Consider the following 21,858-nt stretch of genomic DNA (forward strand, 5'->3'; position numbering starts at 1 on the left):
GCGTCCGGGCGAGGGAAATCTGGGTCCTTTGTTCGTGTTCTTCATAGAAGTCTTCGAGCTGTTCTTTGTCTGATCCCTCACCTAGGACCAGTTTGCCTTGGGAGACCCTACCAGTGGGCATGGAAGCCCCCGGACAACATAGCTCCTAGGATCACTGGGACACGCAAACTCCTCTACCACGTTAAGGTGGCAGCTCAAAGAGGAGTAAAAATATTCAGTGTAAAAAATATTCACTGTAAAAAATATTCAGAGTAAAAATATCCAGTGTAAAAATATTTGGTGTGAAAAAAAAATTAACTGTAAAAATATTCAGTGTAAAAATATTTAGTGTGAAAATATTCAGCGTAAAAAAAAATCAGTGTAAAAATATGCAGTGTAAAAATATTCAGAATAAAAAAATTCAGTCCAAAAATATTTGGTGTAAAAATATTCAGTGAAAAAAATTAAATGCAAAAAAAGTCTGAGTAAAAATATTCAGTGTAAAAATATTCAGCCAGTGTGAAAATATTCATAGTAAGAATATATACTGTAAAAAATATTTAGTGTAAAAACAAATCAGTGTAAAAAATATCCAGTACAAAGATATCCAGTGTAAAGATATTCAGAGTAAAAATATCCAGTGCAAAAATACAAAGTGTAAACAAATTGAGTGTAAAAATATTCAGTGTAAAAAAAATTCAGTGTTAAAATATGCAGTATAAAAATATTCAGTGTAAAAATATTCAGTGTAAAAATATTCAGTGTAAAAATATTCAGAATAAAAAAATTCAGTCCAAAAATATTTGGTGTAAAAATATTCAGAGAAAAAAATTCAATGCAAAAAAAGTCTGAGTAAAAATATTCAGTGTAAAAATATTCAGCCAGTGTGAAATATTCATAGTAAGAATATATACTGTAAAAAATATTTAGTGTAAAAACAAATCAGTGTAAAAATTATCCAGTATAAAGATATCCAGTGTAAAGATATTCAGAGTAAAAATATCCAGTGCAAAAATACAAAGTGTAAACAAATTCAGTGTAAAAATATTCAGTGTAAAAAAAATTCAGTGTTAAAATATGCAGTGTAAAAATATTCAGTGTAAAAATATTCAGTGTAAAAATATTCAGTGTGAAAATATTCAGTGTAAAAAAATAATCAGTGTAAAAATATGCAGTGTAAAAATATTCAGAGTAAAATAAAATCAGTCTAAAAATATTCAGTGAAAAAAAATAAATGCAAAAAAATTCTGAGTAAACATATTCAGTGTAAACATATGGAACTCCTGAAGGAATCAATAAAGTACTATCTATCCATCTATCTATCTATCTATCTATCTATCTATCTATCTATCTATCTATCTATCTATCTATATATCTATTTAGTGTAAAAACAAATCAGTGTAAAAAGTATTCAGAGTAAAGATATCCAGTGTAAACAAATTCAGTGTAAAAATATTCAGTGAAAAAAATTACATGTAAAAAAATTCAGAGTAAAAAATATTCAGAGTGAAAATATTCAGTGTGAAAATATGCAGAGTAAAAAATATTCAGTGTAAAAATATTTGGTGTAAAAAATATTCAGTGAAAAAAAAATCTGTGTAAAAAATATTCAGAGTCAAGAACCCCCATAGATGAGGAGGCTAAGTTACTCTTATTATTACTACTATACTCATTATCATTGTTTAGTGATTGCTTCTTTCAATCTTCTATTGTAACGCTCCAATACTTGCTTCCTCTAGCTGAAGTTCATGTGGGGAAACCTGGCTGTGGGATCTGGAGATCGTTGGAGAGAAGTGTCTGTTCCCTTTCTCCAGCCTGGACAGGTGACCTTTTTTTTCCTCTGTCAACTCCTCTGATCACTAATCAATTAATTTGCAATTGAAGTCCTATCACTTGTTTCTATTGTATATGAATATAACCTAGATGAGGTGTGAATGCTCCAATGCAGTGTATATATATATAAATATGTGTGTGTATGTGTACCGTATATATATATAATATGTGTGTGTGTGTGTGTGTGTATATATGAATATATGTATGTATATATATATATATATATATATATATATATATATATATATATATATTAGGGCTGCAACTAACGATTCATTTGATAATTGATTAATCTGTCGATTATTACTTAGATTAATCGATTAATAATCGGATAAAAGAGACTAACTACATTTCTATCCTTTCCAGTATTTTATTGAAAAAAAACAGCATACTGGCACCATGTTCTGGACATTGGGGGTGCAGCATACACCAATAATAACACAGAAATGTAACTCATCAGAACTGAATCAGATATTGTACACGTTTCTGTTGTGAATAATAAAGGATTCATTTTAGGCTGCCTCTGAATAATAGCATGAAATATTCCAGCACCTTCATAACGTTTAGTAATACTAAAGCGTCACTCAAATCTAAATATATTTATATAGATTTATCGGGCCCGGCTACAATCCATTATGAAACCAACCTGAGATATTTCTGTCCGGTACGTTTATTTCGAAATTGGTAAGCGTGCATTTTCTCTCTCAAAACGGAGTCAAGTGTGCCGTAGACACATTATCAGCCCCGCGTTGCAACAAAGGCATAACGTTACTCACAAAAAAGCTGAACCCATGAATGGTTGTTGCCACTATGGTCTTAAAAAGTTACGTACTGTGAGTTCCCTTCATCCATGGCTCCAACATGTTTCCTTTTCAGGTGCTCCTGAAGCAATGTTGTACTTCCGTGCCATTTTGCAGGAAACGGTCTTCTTTGAAGTCTTTAAAGTGAAGTGTTCCCACACTTTTGACGACTTAGGTCGTACACTTTTCTCCATTGAAGCAATAACCTCAAGATGTTTTTCCGCTGAACTATCGGTACTGTTTTCCTGCGCCATTTTTCGAATATTTCCAGCAAAGGAGACGACGTGGTCACGTGAGCTGTACATGACACATCATTGGCTAGCTTACCTCCACCTCATGAGACGTAGCCTCAGCGCCGCCCTGGTGCTGTTTTGTACTGTTTTTGTACTTATTTTGATTATTGTTTCTCAGCTGTTTGTAAATGTTGCAGTTTATAAATAAAGGTTTATAAAACAAAAAAAGTAACAGAGAAAATAACAAAAAACAAACAAACAAAAAAAAAGCCTCCGCGCATGCGCATAGCATTGTTCCAACGAATCGATGACTAAATTAATCGCCAACTGTTTTGATAATCGATTTTAATCGATTTAATCGAGTAGTTGTTGCAGCCCTAATATATATATATATATATATATATACATATATATATATATATATATATATATATATATATATATATATACTGTATATATATACACGTTAGATCAGGAAAAAACACAGAGGCTATATCAGTCCTACAAGCCTGTTTCGCAGGTTTCCCTTTTTTATGAAGGGAAACCTGCAAAATAGGCTTGTAGGACTTAGACTTAGACTTCCTTTTTATTGTCATTCAAATTTGAACTTTACTTCACAGATAAGAACGAAATTTCGTTACATAAGCTCATGGTAGTGCAGGATAAAAAAGCAATAAGGTGCATATATAAATAAATAAATCAGTGGTTCTCAAATTTTTTTTGTCATCCCCCACTTTGGACAAGGGGGAGTTTTCAAGCCCCACCTGCCCCCATCGCCCCAACAGAGTGCTAATGCCAAGCTTTAACATTTTCAAATTTATTGAACATCAAGTTGTATACATTCAAACTCAATAACATAAAATAACATTAAGTTCAATAATAAATAAAATAACTGTGCAGCTGTGATATAACTTGCATCAAGTTCAATAATAAATAAAATAACTTCCATCAAGTTCAATAATAAATAAAACAAAAGTGTTATAACTTGCATCAAGTTCAATAATAAATAAAAAAAAAGTGTTATAACTTGCATCACGTTCAATAATAAATCAAAAAAAGTGTTATAACTTGCATCAAGTTCAATAATAAATCAAATAAAAGTGTTATAACTTGCATCAAGTTCAATAATAAATCAAAAAAGTGTTATAACTTGCATCAAGTTCAATAATAAATCAAAAAGTGTTATAACTTGCATCACGTTCAATAATAAATCAAAAAAAGTGTTATAACTTGCATCAAGTTCAATAATAAATCAAATAACTTGCATCAAGTTCAATAATAAATCAAAAAAGTGTTATAACTTGCATCAAGTTCAATAATAAATAAAACAAAAGTGTTATAACTTGCATCAAGTTCAATAATAAATAAATAAAAGTGTTATAACTTGCATCAAGTTCAATAATAAATCAAATAAAAGTGTTATAACTTGCATCAAGTTCAATAATAAATCAAATAACTTGCATCAAGTTCAATAATAAATCAAAAAAAGTGTTATAACTTGCATCAAGTTCAATAATAAATAAAACAAAAGTGTTATAACTTGCATCAAGTTCAATAATAAATCAAAAAAAGTGTTATAACTTGCATCAAGTTCAATAATAAATCAAAAAAAGTGTTATAACTTGCATCAAGTTCAATAATAAATAAAACAAAAGTGTTATAACTTGCATCAAGTTCAATAATAAATCAAAAAAAGTGTTATAACTTGCATCAAGTTCAATAATAAATCAAATAACTTGCATCAAGTTCAATAATAAATACAATAAAAGTGCCACTTTGCAATCTTTGCAAAAAAAAAAGGAGGAGCTATGCATTTGGCAAGACAGGGCAAGTGACAGCACTTTGCCCCAGGAGAGCCACCTTGCTTCACTGTGAAACAGCACGGCTGTATGATCAGCTCCCATTTCCTCACACAGTGCAGAGAACAGTCGCACTTTCAGTGGTCGTGTTTTGATCAAATTTACCACGCTCACAACATCTGTTAAAACCTCATTGAGTTCGGGGCTGAGCTGCCTTGACGCGAGTGCTTCGCAGTGAATGACACAGTGTGTGCCCGTCAGATTTTTGTTTCTCTGCAGGCGCTGGCTCTGGCTCTGGCTCGACGACCTTTGAGGTGCGAGTCACAAATGTATATATTTGTGTAATTGTGATCCACACATTAGCCTGCTACCCATTCGCGCGAAAGTTTGTTCAGCTTAGCCCCGCCCCCATTAGTTACTGTTGCTATGTCTGTCAAACTTTCGCTAGTACCGAGAAATATAAAGCCTACAGTAAAAATAAGTACCGGTAATTTCCATTTATTTATATAGCGGATTTCACAGACAGAATCACAAAGTGATTTACAGTGTGTATAGAAAATGAAAGCATAGTAAAAAAATTTATCTAAGAATATAATAATAAAAAATAAAAATGTAAAGTGAAATTTCCTCCCGTTCCTCGCGCCCCACCTGTCATGTCTCTATTCCCCACCAGTGGGGCGCGCACCACACTTTGAGAAACGCTGAAATAAATATTTATAAATAATATATATAATATATATATAAAATAAATAAATATATATAAATAAATAAATAGATTACTGTACAGATACATATAATGCACTTTTTCACATGCGTCCACGTTTATGGATGTATGTTATATTGTCTTTTTTATTCCAGCAAGTTAATCCATTTTGGGGGGAGTTGAGGGGATAATTTAATTATGATGCGTTCAAGAGTCTTACGGCTTGAGGGAAGAAGCTGTTACAGAACCTGGAGGTTCTGCTTCGGAGGCTGCGGAACCTCTTTCTAGAGTCCAGCAGTGAAAACAGTCCTTGGTGTAGGGATGATATAGCCTCTTGTGTTTTTTCCTGACCTAACGTATATTCCGCTTTACCCCGTTATTGAGCACTGTATAACGGATAAACCACAGAAACCTCGACTATATATATTTGTATATATGTATATACATATTTTTATATATATATATATATATATATATATATATGTGTGTGTGTATATGTACATATATGTGTATATATGTATATATATGTGTATATGTATACACACACATATATATATGTATGTATATACTGTGTATATATATATATATATATATATATATATATATATATATATATATATATATATATATATATATATATATATGTATGTATGTACGTGTTGTGTTTATTGTTTAAACAATAAACAATATGTGTATATATGTATATATATGTGTATATGTATACACACACATATATATATGTATGTATATACTGTGTATATATATATATATATATATATATATATATATATATATATATATATATATATATATATATGTATGTATGTATGTACGTGTATGTATATATGTATGTATATACATATATATGTATGTATATACATACATATATATATATATATATACCTACTATTATTATTATATATTATAATATACTATTATATATATATATATATATATATATATATATATATATATATATATATATATATATATACCTACTCAGTGGCCTAGTGGTTAGAGTGTCCGTCCTGAGATCGGTAGGTTGGGAGTTCAAATCCCGGCCGAGTCATACCAAAGACTATAAAAATGGGACCCATTACCTCCCTGCTTGGCACTCAGCATCAAGGGTTGGAATTGGGGGTTAAATCACCAAAATGATTCCCTGGCGCAGCCACCGCTGCTGCCCACTGCTCCCCTCACCTCCCAGGGGGTGATCAAGGGTGATGGGTCAAATGCAGAGAATAATTTCGCCACACCTAGTGTGTGTGTGACAATCATTGGTACTTTAACTTTTTTTTTACTTTATATACAAACCCCGTTTCCATATGAGTTGGGAAAATGTGTTAGATGTAAATATAAACGGAATACAATGATTTGCAAATCATTTCGAACCCATATTCAGTTGAATATGCTACAAAGACAACATATTTGATGTTCATACTGATAAACACTTTTTTTTTGCAAATAATCATTAACTTTAGAATTTGATGCCAGCAACACATAACAAAGAAGTTGGGAAAGGTGGCAATAAATACTGATAAAGTTGAGGAATGCTCATCAAACACTTATTTGGAACATCCCACAGGTGTGCAGGCTAATTGAGAACAGGTGGGTGCCATGATTGGGTATTAAAACAGCTTCCCAAAAAATGCTCAGTCTTTCACAAGAAAGGATGGGGCGAGGTACACCCCTTTGTCCACAACTGCGTGAGCAAATAGTCAAACAGTTTAAGAACAACGTTTCTCAAAGTGCAATTGCAAGAAATTTAGGGATTTCAACATCTACGGTCCATAATATCATCAAAAGGTTCAGAGAATCTGGAGCAATCACTCCACGTAAGCGGCATGGCCTGAAACCAACATTGAATGACCGTGACCTTCGATCCCTCAGACGGCAATGTATCAAAAACCGACATCAATTTCTAAAGGATATCACCACATGGGCTCAGGAACACTTCAGAAAACCACTGTCACTAAATACAGTTTGTCACATCTGTATGTGCAAGTTAAAGCTCTACCATGCAAAGCGAAAGCCATTTATCAACAACATCCAGAAACGCCGCCGGCTTCTCTGGGCCCAAGATCATCTAAGATGGACTCATGCAAAGTGGAAAAGTGTTCTGTGGTCTGACGAGTCCACATTTCAAATTGTTTTTGGAAATATTTGACATCGTGTCATCCGAACCAAAGGGGAAGCGAACCATCCAGACTGTTATCGACGCAAAGTTCAAAAGCCAGCATCTGTGATGGTATGGGGGTGCATTAGTGCCCAAGGCATGGGTAACTTACACATCTGTGACGCCCCTGCTTATTTCAGCAAGACAATGCCAAGCCATATTCAGCATGTGTTACAACAGCGTGGCTTTGTAAAAAAAAGAGTGCGGGTAATTACCTGGCCCGCCTGCAGTCCAGACCTGTCTCCCATTGAAAATGTGTGGCACATTATGAAGCGTAAAATACGACAGCAGAGACCCTGGACTGTTGAACGACTGAAGCTCTACATAAAACAAGAATGGGAAAGAATTCCACTTTCAAAGCTTCAACAATTAGTTTCCTCAGTTCCCAATCGTTTGAGTGTTGTTAAAAGAAAAGGTGATGTAACACAGTGGTGAACATGCCCTTTCCCAACTACTTTGGCACATGTTACAGCCATGAAATTCTAAGTTAATTATTATTTGCAAAAAAAAATAAAGTTTATGAGTGTGAACATCAAATATCTTGTCTTTGTGGTGCATTCTATTGAATATGGGTTGAAAAGGATTTGCAAATCATTGTATTACGTTTATATTTACATCTAACACAATTTCCCAACTCATATGGAAACGGGGTTTGTATATATATATATATATATATATATATATATATATATATATATTATATATATATATATATATATATATATATATATATATATATATATATATATATATATATATATATATATGTATATATACAGGTAAAAGCCAGTAAATTAGAATATTTTGAAAAACTTGATTCATTGCACACAGACTGATGCATTCAAATGTTTATTTCATTTAATTTTGATGATTTGAAGTGGCAACAAATGAAAATCCAAAATTCCGTTTGTCACAAAATTAGAATATTACTTAAGGCTAATACAAAAAAGGGATTTTTAGAAATGTTGGCCAACTGAAAAGTATGAAAATGAAAAATATGAGCATGTACAATACTCAATACTTGGTTGGAGCTCCTTTTGCCTCAATTACTGCGTTAATGGGGCGTGGCATGGAGTCGATGAGTTTCTGGCACTGCTCAGGTGTTATGAGAGCCCAGGTTGCTCTGATAGTGGCCTTCAACTCTTCTGCGTTTTTGGGTCTGGCATTCTGCATCTTCCTTTTCACAATACCCCACAGATTTTCTATGGGGCTAAGGTCAGGGGAGTTGGCGGGCCAATTTAGAACAGAAATACCATGGTCCGTAAACCAGGCACGGGTAGATTTTGCGCTGTGTGCAGGCGCCAAGTCCTGTTGGAACTTGAAATCTCCATCTCCATAGAGCAGGTCAGCAGCAGGAAGCATGAAGTGCTCTAAAACTTGCTGGTAGACGGCTGCGTTGACCCTGGATCTCAGGAAACAGAGTAGACCGACACCAGCAGATGACATGGCACCCCAAACCATCACCCAACCATGCAAATTTTGCATTTCCTTTGGAAATCGAGGTCCCAGAGTCTGGAGGAAGACAGGAGAGGCACAGGATCCACGTTGCCTGAAGTCTAGTGTAAAGTTTCCACCATCAGTGATGGTGGAAACTTATATATAACTTATATATAACTTATATATATATGTATATATATATATATATATACATATAGATGTATAGATATATACACACATATGACGTGCGGTGAGGTTGATGGCTGGTGAGGCACTGACTTCATCACAGTCAGATTTACAAACATATGAACCCTAAAGAGTATCTTATTCACCATTTGATTGGCAGCAGTTAACGGGTTATGTTTAAAAGCTCATACCAGCATTCTTTCCTGCTTGGCACTCAGCATCAAGGGTTGGAATTGGGGGTTAAATTACCAACAATTATTCCCGGGCGCGGCGCCGCTGCTGCCCACTGCTCCCCTCACATCCCAGGGGGTGATCAAGGGATGGGTCAAATGCAGAGGACAAATTTCACCACACCTAGTGTGTGTGTGTGACAATCATTGGTACTTTAACTTAACTTTAACTTTACACATACAAACTGTAGCACACAAAAAAGCACATTTAATAAAAAAAACGTTATTATGGTCTTACCTTTACTTATAAGTGCGGGACAGTGGTGTTCGTGTTGGAGGAGTTGTGAATGAATGAAATATGAAATCCGTGCTGTAGTCTGCAGGTGTACCTAATGTTGTGTCCCTGCAGTCGTTCACGGCTCCTCCGGCGCGAGCAATGTTGTTTTTGCACTTTTTGGCTTCTTGTTAAGTGACTTTTTTTTGGTGGATTCGGTCTTGCACGTGGAGGGTTTGGGTGTGGGCTTTGGTTGGTGTGGCGCTCCCGTCGGGGGGTTCAGTCTGCTGCGGAGGTGCCTTAACCGGCACCAGGAGGCGGGGTTACGCGAGCCTCAGCCAGTGCGTCTTCGCAGCAGTTTTATGATCGCTCAGAACAATAAATACTTTACACACATACAGTTGTTGACAAAATACACTGTACATTATGTACCTCAGCTAACTAAACTATGGAAATGTATAATATAGTTCATATAGCAATACGGTCTCACTGCACAGCAGGCCAGCAGTTAGCCGAGTCCGCAATCCATGGTGAGGCACAACGCAGTGACGTGCCTCAACTGGCTGCCGATCACCGCACCGTCTCTTCTCAATATTTGAACGGTAAATGTGAAAATTCAGCGATTTTGAATAAAAATAATCTAAAACTGGTGAAGTTAAATGGAAAATAACTTTATAGTATAATCACTGGATACATATAACAATTTAATTAATTTTTTTTCTTTTTACATTTTTTTCTTTCCATGATGGCAGGTGAGGCCCCGCCTCACCTGCCTCTAGTGACCACACGTCACTGATATATATATATATATATATATATATATATATATATATATATATATATATATATATATATATATATATATATATATATATATATATATGTATATATATATATATATATATATATATATATATATATATATATATATATATATATATATATATATATATGTATAAATATTTATACATACATATATCTATGTGTATATGTATGTTGTATGTTACTTTGCATGCCCTGCACCAAATGTTTAGATTTCAAGGTGGCCCCTAGGGCAAAGAATTTGGACAGCCCTGGTCTAAGTCTTGATATGTGGCAATGGTTGTAGTCATGAACCTACATGTGTCCAGGTTGGCATCGTGAGTGTGGCACTATGCGCTCCCTCGGTGGACGGTTCCTACACCTCCCACTGGCGTCTGGCCCATGCTGGAGAGCAGTTTGGACCCAGAGTCTGGTGCAGCATCTTGGTGGACCCTCTGGCCCCTGCCCCCATGCTGGCTGACGGGATCCTGGTATCTCCTTGTGTCACACCACAGGTAGGACACATGGCCTCCTTTGTGGAATGATGATTGAAGTAATACTACACCACAGGGTAAGAACCCAGTACCGAAGGATGGAAAAGCAGGTACAGCATGGAGAAAGTCTGTGGACAGTGGAGAAGAGTACTTCATCCCCTCTGTGGACCTGCTCACTGCACAGGTATGGATCTGCATCATACTGACAGCATACTAGGACCTGCAGGAGACATTTTTAATAATGGACACTTGCCCAGAAAATGTCAATATAGAACATGATGTATTATATATATGCATCATACATCCATCCATCCATAATACATGACTGTAAGAGGAAAGATCAACCACAACAAACACACTTACATATGACAACATATATATAAACATACAACTACATATACAAATGACAACATATATATACCATTTTTTATTCCAAACAATATGAAATAAAATCAGAATTAAACAATCATAATTCAAATTATAATCATAGTCATAATTGAAATTTTAATAATAAAAAAAACATAATTAAAAGTAATCCTAATTCAATTTAAAATCATAAAAACAATTATAATTCAAATGTAAATAATAAAATAAATAATTCAAAGTAATAGGAATTCAATGTAAAATCATAAAAACAATTATAATTCAAATGTAAATAATAAAATAAATAATTTAAAGTAATGTTAATTCAATTTAAAATCATAAAAACAATTATAATTCAAATGTAAATAATATAATAAATCATTAAAAGTAATCTTAATTTAATTTAAAATCATAAAAACAATTATAATTCAAATGTAAACAATAAAATAAATCATGAAAAGTAATAATAATTCAATTTAAAATCATAAAAACAGTTATAATTCAAATGTAAATAATAAAATAAATGATTTAAAGTAATCATAATTCAATTTGAAATCATAAAAGAAAATTAGAATTCAAATATAAATAATCAAATAAATCATTAAAAGTAATCCTAATTCAATTTAAAATCATAAAAACAATTATAATTCAAATGTAAATAATAGGGCTTCACGGTGGAAGAGGGGTTAGTGCATCTGCCTCACAATACGAAGGTCCTGAGTAGTCTTGGGTTCAATCCCGGGCTCGGGATCTTTCTGTGTGGAGTTTGCATGTCCTCCCCGTGACTGCGTGGGTTCCCTCCAGGTACTCCGGCTTCCTCCCACCTCCAAAGACATGCACCTGGGGATAAGTTGATTGGCAACACTAAATTGGCCCTAGTGTGTGGATGTGAGTGTGAATGTTGTCTGTCTATCTGCGTTGGCCCTGCGATGAGTTGGCGACTTGTCCAGGGTGTACCCCGCCTTCCGCCCGATTGTAGCTGAGATAGGCTCCAGCGCCCCCCGCCACCCCAAAAGGGAATAAGCGGTAGAAAATGGATGGATGGATGTAAATAATAAAATAAATTATTAAAAATAATCAGAATTCCATTCAAAATCATAAAGTAAAATCATAAAAACAATTATAATTGAAATGTCAATAAAATAAATAGTAAAAAAAATGATGATAATTCAAAGTAAAATCATCATAACAATAATCATAAATTAAATTTAAATCATAAAATAAAATCATCTTCAAAAAAATCCCAATTAAAATGAAAGACTGTCGATCAAATACTTAGACATGTTTGAATTGTATCATAATCACTCTTACGGCCAGGTGGGGGCGCTCTTTGTTGGTTGATTTCAAAGTCAACTGGCTTACAAGCAACGTTCCCTCTAAGGTGCGTGCCCCTCAAAGTCCACCTGAACAAAATAAAGCCATGACAAATGATGGTCAATTATTCTAACGTCTGTCGAGGCGCTTTAAGGGGAACGCGAATCGAGCAAAACTCTTTATTGTGGGCCGTAACCACAGCAAAAACTGCTAAAAATATCACCAACTCTTTGTCATATCAACAATGGCTGCACTAACACGCCCACATTAGGCACTTGGCCAGTGATGCGTTTAAGGCCGCACAAAAAGTGGGACAACTCCAACACCAGACATAGAGTGTAATTCCAGGTCATTACATTCGGACTCCCCAATCAGACGTGTGCTTGTTCTACTGGAATGTTCATTTTTAAATATTAATCGTGAAATGCTGTTACTAGATTACAGAAATGCTAATAAAAAGATTACAGGAATGTACACTTTACCCTATGTTTACATCTCATTGTGCAACATGTGAAGGTGTTAAAGGGAACTAAATGTGATCTAAAAGGGTTACTTTCCAAAGTAGGACCCCCACCAGCACTCACAATACTAGTACATACTTGTTGGTCACAAAATATTCATGAAGTTTGCTTCTTTTATGCATTTATTATGAGTCTACTGAAAATGTGAGCAAATCTGCTGGGTCAAAAGTATACATACAGCAATGTTAATATTTGCTTACATGTCCCTTGGCAAGTTTCACTGCAATAAGGCGCTTTTGGTAGCCACCCACTAGCTTCTGCTTGAATTTTTGACCACTCCTATTGACAAAATTGGTGCAGTTCAGCTAAATTTTAAATTAAAAAACAAACTTGTTTCTTCAGCATTGTCCACACTCTGACATCACATGGATAACGATAAGAACTTCTGGACAAAAGTTCTGTGGTCAGATGAAAAAAAAAATAGCTTTTTGGCCACAATACCCAGCAATATGTTTGGAGGAGCTAAGGTAAGGCCTTTAATCCCAGGAACACCATACCTATCGTCAAGCATGGTGGTGGTAGTATTATGCTCTGGGCCTGTTTTGCTGCCAATGGAACTGGTGCTTTAAATGGGACAATGAAAAAGGAGGATTACCTCCAAATTCTTCAGGACAACCTAAAATTTTCAGCCCGGAGGTTGGGTCTTGGGCGCAGTTGGGTGTTCCAACTGGACGATGACCCCAAACACACGTCAAAAGTGGTAAAGGAATGGCTAAATCAGGCTAGAATGAAGGTTTTAGAATTGCCTTCCCAAAGTCCTGACTTAAGCGAGTGGACATTGCTGAAGAAACAAGTCCATGTCAGAAAAGCAACACATTTAGCTGAACTGCACCAATTTTGTCAAGAGGAGTGGTCAAAATTCAAGCAGAAGCTTGTGGATGGCTACCAAAAGTGCCTTATTGCAGTGAAACTTGCCAAGGGACATGTAACCAAATATTAACATTGCTGTATGTATACTTTTGACCCAGCAGATTTGTTCACATTTTCAGTAGACCCATAATAAATTCATAAAAGAAGCAAACTTCATGAATATTTTGTGACCAACAAGTATGTGCTCCAATCACACTATCACAAAAAAAAGAGTTGTAATGATTGGAAACTCAAGACAGCCATGACATTATGTTCTTTACAAGTGCAAGTACACGATTGTAGCTCATTAGTAATATTTGTGTTATTTTCATCGTAAGTGGGCCAAGTCAATTAGAAAATAAATAGTGTGATGCCCTAATAGCTCGTTAAAATGATGAGAGAATAGTCTGGTAAAAATTACTGCTGTCATTTAATTTAATAACAACACATTTCATTTGTCTTTTTTGATGAAATGATTGCTCGTATAATTTAAAAGACCTTTTCAAATATCTTGACAAACAGCAGTTTTATTGTCAGAATGTCATAAACAAGATTTGTTAAAATGTTTTTTTCTATCTGGAAACTCAGTCAGGGTTTATTTTGAAATGATTGAGTCAGCGTCACTCATGCGCATCGACCTGATCACTGACGTGTGACACACCTTTCAGGTAACCAAGGTGAATACAAGTACATGCTGTGATTGATCCAGTGTTTCCCACACATTCATTTATTTGTGGCGGCCCGCCACGAAAGAATTACGTCCGCCACAAATGGATTTTTCGGCGTTTGACTCGGTCGACCGCTCATAAAAGCAATGGGACTGTCTGTGAATGTTGCTTGTAGTTACACCTCAGGTGCAGTAGGTGGCGGTAGCCTACTATGCACTATGCAATAGCACTTAATTCACCTGGTGGGCCAGAAGAAGAAGAAGAAGAAGAAGAGGGACGGACGGAATCAAAATACTCGCCGGCTACTTTTCATAATGATGGCGCTTCCTACGTTTCTACCTCAAACGTCCAAAAGCTGCTGAAAGCCTTGATCCAGGATGCCATGGGGAAAAAAACTTAAATGGTGCCTTTTGGCGACAGTTAGCAGCTTGGTGGCTCATAGCCGGCTAGCTAACGCTTGCTAGCGTGGTAGCATTGCTTCATTTTTACAGGTGTTATAGGTAGATAGTAGTGATGTGTCCGGCAACACCGATGCATCGGCGCATGCGTCGAGCTCATAGAGCGAAACCCTGTGTCGGTGCGCGTACCGCTTTTAGAAAGTCACGTGACCGATCATGAGTTGTTTTGGTCACGTGACCGATACGCGAACTGTGTCGCACTGACGCCTCCTCTGTGCCCTGTGAGCGGCTCTTTTCTACAGCCGGAGAAATAACTAAGAAGAGAAAGCGTCTAAAATTGAATACGTTGGAAAAACTGTTTTTTTAAAATAAAAATGTGTAAAAATAAATAAATAATAATTTCCAGGTCCACAAGCATCCTCATTCACAACATGTTCTCTTAGATTTCCATGTTATGATACATGTTCACATTATTTGACTGTATCTAAAAAAGACAAAAAATATATTTTTATTTAAATGAAGTTATGAAATAATCCTAAATGAAATACAATGACTTGGTTTATATTATTGTATATACTAGGTCAGTGGTTCTCAACCTTTTTTCAGCAATGTACCCCCTGTGATTTTTTTTTTAAATTCAAGTACCCCCTAATCAGAGCAAAGCATTTTTGGTTGGAAAAAAAAAAGATGAAGTAAAATACAGCTCTATGTCATCAGTTTCTGATTTATTAAATTGTATAACAGTGCAAAATATTTCTCATTTGTAGTGGTCTTTCTTGAACTATTTGGAAAAAAAAGATATAAAAATAACTAAAAACTTGTTGAAAAATAAACAAGTGATTCAATTATAAATAAAGATTTCTACACCTAGAAGTAATAATCAACTTAAAGTGCCCTCTTTGGGGATTGTATTAGAGATCCATCTGGATTCATGAACTTAATTCTAAACATTTCTTCACAAAAAAAATAAATCTTTAACATCAATATTTATGGAACATGTCCACAAAAAATCTAGCTGTCAACACTAAATATTGCATAGTTACATTTCTTTTCACAGTTCTTTTTGACAGACATTTTAGTGACAAACCTGAGCTTGTGCTTCACTGAGTTTATGAACTTACATTCATATTTTATTGAAGTATTATTCAATAAATATATAAAGGATTTTTGAATTGTTGCTATTTTTAGAATATTTAAAAAAAAATCTCACGTACCCCTTGGCATACCTTCAAGTACCCCCAGGGGTTCGCGTACCCCCATTTGAGAACCACTGTACTAGGTCATAAAATCAGTGTCAGTTGAGTCGGTCCATAGGTTGCCTGTAGGGATTTTTAATGTCCAGCAGATGTCATTATTTAGTGACACAGTATCGACACAGTATCAATACAGTTTTGCAATATGTCAAAACGCTTCATGACGCCTCATCAACCCATCACTAGTAGATAGGTTATAGGTGCATCGCTCGCGGCTCGTCATATATTTAACGTTAATCCGTGATTTCACCGAGCGTTTCACTGACGGTGAGCAGCCTGACGCTGCTTCATTAACACCGCCGCTGTTTGACTCGTGGCCCGGGGCAGACGCTCGTAGTAACAGTCACGTGTTACAATACCGACGAGCTAACGTGTCCAGGTTATAACCATGTTGTCAATAAACACACATGGACTGAAGCTAAATTGTCCACTGTCCCCTGCAGCATGTGAATGCAATGAAAATAATAAAATCTGAGCCAACCAGCTGTTAAAATGTTGTCCAGGTTAATGTTTTGGCCATTAAAGACCATTCATTTCAAGATTTCAACTGTGATTGGGCTTTAAACAGGTGGCTGACCTGTTCAGATGAGTGTAACTGCTACTGGTCAAATAATGTGAAATAGCATTTAATTTTACATGTATGCAATGCCATTTAAATGCAATTATAGATAATAATAATAATAAATACTGTGTAGTGTTGTAAATAGTCAACGGGAAGGATTCTATTAAGATATAAGCCATGAGCACTACACAGCCAGAAAAAAACCTAGGCAGGACAAGTACAAATATTGGGGCAAGTAGATTTGAGAAGTCAGGCAAGTAGAAAAAAACCTTAACATTGAACTCTGCATGTGTTGAGCTGCTGCCGCTTAAGGTTAGACAGCACTGTACATAGAGCGCTTCTGCTCGTTAGTAATAAATTCTAATGTTGGATGTTCACTCCTTCACACAGATGAGTATAGAAAAATATTTTCAACGGCCGAAAAGGGCTCGACTTGGAGAGGAGGTAGGCCTACAGTTCGGACCACAGGTGCGACCTGTTCAGCAGCAGCAGCAGGAGGAGGAGGAGGTTGACTGACTGTGGCAGGACACCTCTGCCTCTGTTTCACTTCATGTTGCTGGTAAATAATATGGTTGTAGTAGTAGGCTAAAGTTAAATTATTTAGTATTCACTAATTAAAGGGGCAGAGCTTTAAGAGACATTTTAGCTTTTATATTTTATAAGATATATTTTTTGTAAGAACCACAATTAATAAATATATTTCAGTGAATCACTAATTGTTCAAATCTGTATATAAATATGTACATAAAATGTTGTAATTATATTCCAACTCCGCGTTCTTCTTGGTCATCGCCGCTGCCGCCGCCGCCCCCCCCACCGGCCCCCCCGCCCGCCTGCCGACCACACCACCACAAATAGATGCCTGTCCTGTGGGAAACACTGTGATCTGTGTTTAGACATGATTAATGCCATAATTTTTGGATGAATCGCATTAAATTTGACAGACTCGGGGGCCATATTGACAGAAAAACATGTGTCTGGGGTGCCAATGTGTTTAAATGATATGTACACATGTAACTGTAACAATCTGCTGTGTGTTTGGCTCCCTTTCGTTCAGTAACACTAACACCAAAAGTCACAATGTCCCATAGAGTTCTAAAAAAGTTATGACAGACCACCTCAAAAAAACGGAATGGAATTTCGCAGTTCTTTACTGAATGGGACACCCAAAATGTCCATGAAAATAAAGAAAGTGAGATTTACAATATTAACTACGAACAATAAAACACTGAATACTAACAACATATGAACATCTTTTACTTCTCCATAGTTGTGTATCTTTTACAATCAAGCAAAACGCAACACAAATGCTACAAATAGCAAAATATGAATGCAAAATGTAATAAACACCTACAATATGATATATTATCACTTTCATACAGACATTTGTTGTACAAATCTGCTTCCACATCTGTTCCTGACACATGTGTTTGGGGCTGACTGCTCTGAAAACAAACCCCGCCCACTCTGCTTCCTTGTGACGTAGATTACTGTAATAACTCCAAAAACACCCAAAAGCGCAGATTTCAACCATTGAAATACTTTCTGTAGTTCAAGACTTACGGTCATTTAAAAACAGCACTGCACATCATAATGGCAAATAGACTTTTGATATTAAAAAATCTAAAAAAAAAAAGGAAGGCCGGATTGAAAATATTAATGGGCCCGCGGGCCCTATTTTGCCCATGTCTGATCTGGAGTAACATCTACCGGTATTTGAAATGTGATCATTATACAAAGCCCAAAAGCAGTGAAGTTGTCACGTTGTGTGAATGGTAAATAAAAAGAGAATACAATGATTTGCAAATACTTTTCAACTTATATTCAATTGAATAGATTGCAAAGACAAGATATTTCATGTTCACACTGAGAGACTGTTATTTTCTGCAAATATTATCTCATTTGGAATTTGATGCCTGCAACATGTTTAAAAAAAGCTGGCACAAGTGGCAAAAAAGAGTGAGAAAGTTGAGGAATGCTCATCAAAGACTTATTTGGAACATCCCACAGGTGATTGGGTATAAAAGCAACTTCCATGAAATGCTCAGTCATTCACAAACAAGGACAGGGCGAGGGTCACCACTTTGTCAACAAATTCCTGAGCAAATTGTTTAAGAACAACATTTCTCAACCAGCTATTGCAAGGAATTTAGGGATTTCACCATCTACGCTCCGGAATACCGTCAAAAGGTTCAGAGAATCTGGAGAAATCACTGCATGCAAGCCATGATATTACGCACCTTGGATCCCTCAGGCGGTACTGCATCAAAAAGCCACATCAGTGTGTACAGGATATCACCACATGGGCTCAGGAACACTTCAGAAAACCACTGTCAGTAACTACAGTTGGTCGCTACATCTGTAAGTGCAAGTTAAAACTCTACGATGCAAAGCCAAGCTAAGATGGACTGGTGCAAAGTGGAAAAGTCTTCTGTAGTCCACATTTCAAATTGTTTTTGGAAACTGTGGACCAAAGAGGAAAATAACCATTTAGACTGTTCTAGGGTCAAGGTGTAAAAGGCAGCATCTGCGATGGTATGGGGGTGTATTAATGCCCAAATGCTGAAAGGTACATACAGCTTTTGGAGCAACACTTGTTGCCAACCAAGCAACGTTATCATGGATGCCCCTGCTTATTTCAGCAAGACAATGCCAAGTCAGGGGTTACAACAGCGTGGCATCATAGTAAAATAGTGCGGGTACTAGACTGGCATGCCTGTAGTCCAGACATTAAAAATGTGTGGTGCAATATGAAGGCTAAAATATCAGAAGGGAGAACAACTTGAAGCTGTACATCTAGCAAGAATGGGAAGTAAATCCACTTCAAAAATGTGTCTCCTCAGTTCCCAAACCTTTACTGAGTGTTGTTAAAAGGAAAGGCCATGTAACACAGTGGTAAAAATGCCCTTGTGACAACTTTTTTGCAATGTGTTGCTGTTATTAAATTCTAAGTTCATGATTATTTGCAAAAAATAACAAAGTTTCTCAGCGTTAACATGAAATATCTTGCCTTTGCAGTCTATTCAATTGAATATAAGCTGAAAAGGATTTGCAAATCATTGTATTCTCTTTTTATTTACCATTTACACAACGTGACAACTTCACTGCTTTTGGGGTTTTGTAAGATTTTAAGTCATTTCCCACCGGGCAACAGCTGGGGGTCTATACACCCCCTAAAGGGAAAACAGCTTGGTAGATGTGTGAATCACTGAGTGTTGGGATTGTGAGTCAATATTTCAAAATAGCTAAGAGGAAAATTAACTAGAGTACAGCTAGTTACAGAAGTTAGCATGTGGCCGTTTGATATGCTAATACAACAACATGGTCACTACCTTCACATGCACCAGGAAATAAAGTATTGCATGCATTTAGGAATAATTAAGATATTGTCATGTTTCCCAGCATGCACCAGTCTCCTTGAAAGACCAACGTTATAACCAAGCATGTTGACACCAGCGCACGTGTGTGTGTGTGTGTGTGTGTGTGTGTGTGTGTGTGTGTGTGTGTGTGTGTGTGTGTGTGTGTGTGTGTGTGTGTGTGTGTGTGTGTGTGTGTGCAAAAGTATTCCAGTAATAGTCATCGATGCTCTCCTGTCATTCTGTCATCTAGGATCTTCTCTCTTTTGAGTTGTTGGACATCAACATTGTTCAAGAGTTGGAGAGTGCCCCAAATAACACTCCCACAGGTAAGAAGATCAAATAAACACTCCCACAGCTAAGAAGATCAAATAACACTTCCACAGGTAAGAAGATCAACGTGTGCTGGAAAAAGGCGGGTGTTTCCTGTGTTTTATTAAGAGGGGATAAACGAGGAAGTACTAGATGAGGTGTTAATGCTCCAATGCTGAAGTTGAAGTGAAATGCTGACAGAATGTAGTATGAATGTAAGAATAGTTTGAATGTTGGAATGCTTTGAATGTTGAAGAGTTTGAATTTCCAGGAAAACCAGAATTTGGTTTGGAACTTGGGAAAGTGTTAGTTTGAATGTCCAGGATGAGTGGAATGGTTTGAAAAATGTGGGATTTGTGCAACTTGGAAAAATGTCCCATTCATTTCAATGAGAACTTCCTGAAAATGTGGTAATTTTGGGAAAAGCTGGATTTAAAAAAAAAAATATTAGTAGCATCAATGTCCTGAATTAGCTGAATTGGTTGGTGTTGGAATTGTTTAAATCGGTCAACAAATTTTGAATCAGTAACACTTTTAATTGAAAAATTATATTACGGAATTTTTGGAAAACCGGAATTTTTCAAGTTCTTAAACCGACTTGTTTTTTTGTCCTGACTAAGAGGAATGTTTTGACGGTGGGTTGAAAAATGTGAAATAAGTCGTCGAATGAAAAAAGGTTGGAAATAAGGTTAGAAAAAAACAGGAATTCCTGGAAATTTGTTGAACGTGGAAAAATGGTTGTTTGAATTTCCAGGATGAGTTGAATGTGTTGAAGGTGGAATGGGTTGAAAAATGTGGGAATTGTGGAAGTTTGAAAAATGGATCATTCATTTTGAATGGGGAAAATGTCCCTAAAAACTGGGAATTCTAGGAAATCATGGATTTTTTTTTGTAATTGTTGAAAGGAAGCACACAATTCCTGAACAGGCTGAATATTTTGAAGTTGGAACATTTTGAATCGGATAAAAATGTGGGAATTTTGCAACTTGGAAAAATGTCCCATTCATTTCAATGGGAACTTCATGAAAATTTGGGAATTTTGGGAAAAGCAGGATTTAAAGAAAAAAATCATTAGGAACATGAATGTGCTGAATGAGCTAAATTGGTTGGTGTTGGAATTGTTTAAATCGGTCAACAAATGTTAAATTAGTAACAGTTTTTAATTGAAAAATGATATGATGGAATATTTGGAAAACCGGGAATTTTTCAAGTTCTTTATTAAACCGACTTGTTTTTTGTCCTGACTAAGAGGAATGTTTTGACGGTGGAACGGTTGAAGTGGGTTGAAAAATGTGAAATAAGTCGTCGAATGAAAAAAGGTTGGAAATAAGGTTAGAAAAAAACAGGAATTCCTGGAAATTTGTTGAACGTGGAAAA

The 21,858-nt window shown here is 35.8% G+C and overlaps 1 protein-coding gene across 3 annotated transcripts in view; it reads left to right on the forward strand.

Annotated features, from left to right (window-relative positions):
* The window catches only part of nbr1b (NBR1 autophagy cargo receptor b), a 125,971-nt gene that overhangs the window by 68,461 nt on the left and 35,652 nt on the right, over positions 1 to 21,858 (forward strand). For all 3 annotated transcript variants that reach the window (XM_061981690.2, XM_061981691.2, XM_061981693.2), the window contains 4 exons: positions 1,719 to 1,802; positions 10,721 to 10,906; positions 10,962 to 11,069; positions 20,423 to 20,498. In XM_061981690.2, the coding sequence (XP_061837674.2) occupies positions 1,719 to 1,802; positions 10,721 to 10,906; positions 10,962 to 11,069; positions 20,423 to 20,498 (454 nt within the window). The remainder of the gene's footprint in view (positions 1 to 1,718; positions 1,803 to 10,720; positions 10,907 to 10,961; positions 11,070 to 20,422; positions 20,499 to 21,858) is intronic.

The sequence above is a fragment of the Nerophis lumbriciformis genome, linkage group LG24 (assembly GCF_033978685.3).
Source record: "Nerophis lumbriciformis linkage group LG24, RoL_Nlum_v2.1, whole genome shotgun sequence".
Classification (NCBI taxonomy): domain Eukaryota; kingdom Metazoa; phylum Chordata; class Actinopteri; order Syngnathiformes; family Syngnathidae; genus Nerophis; species Nerophis lumbriciformis.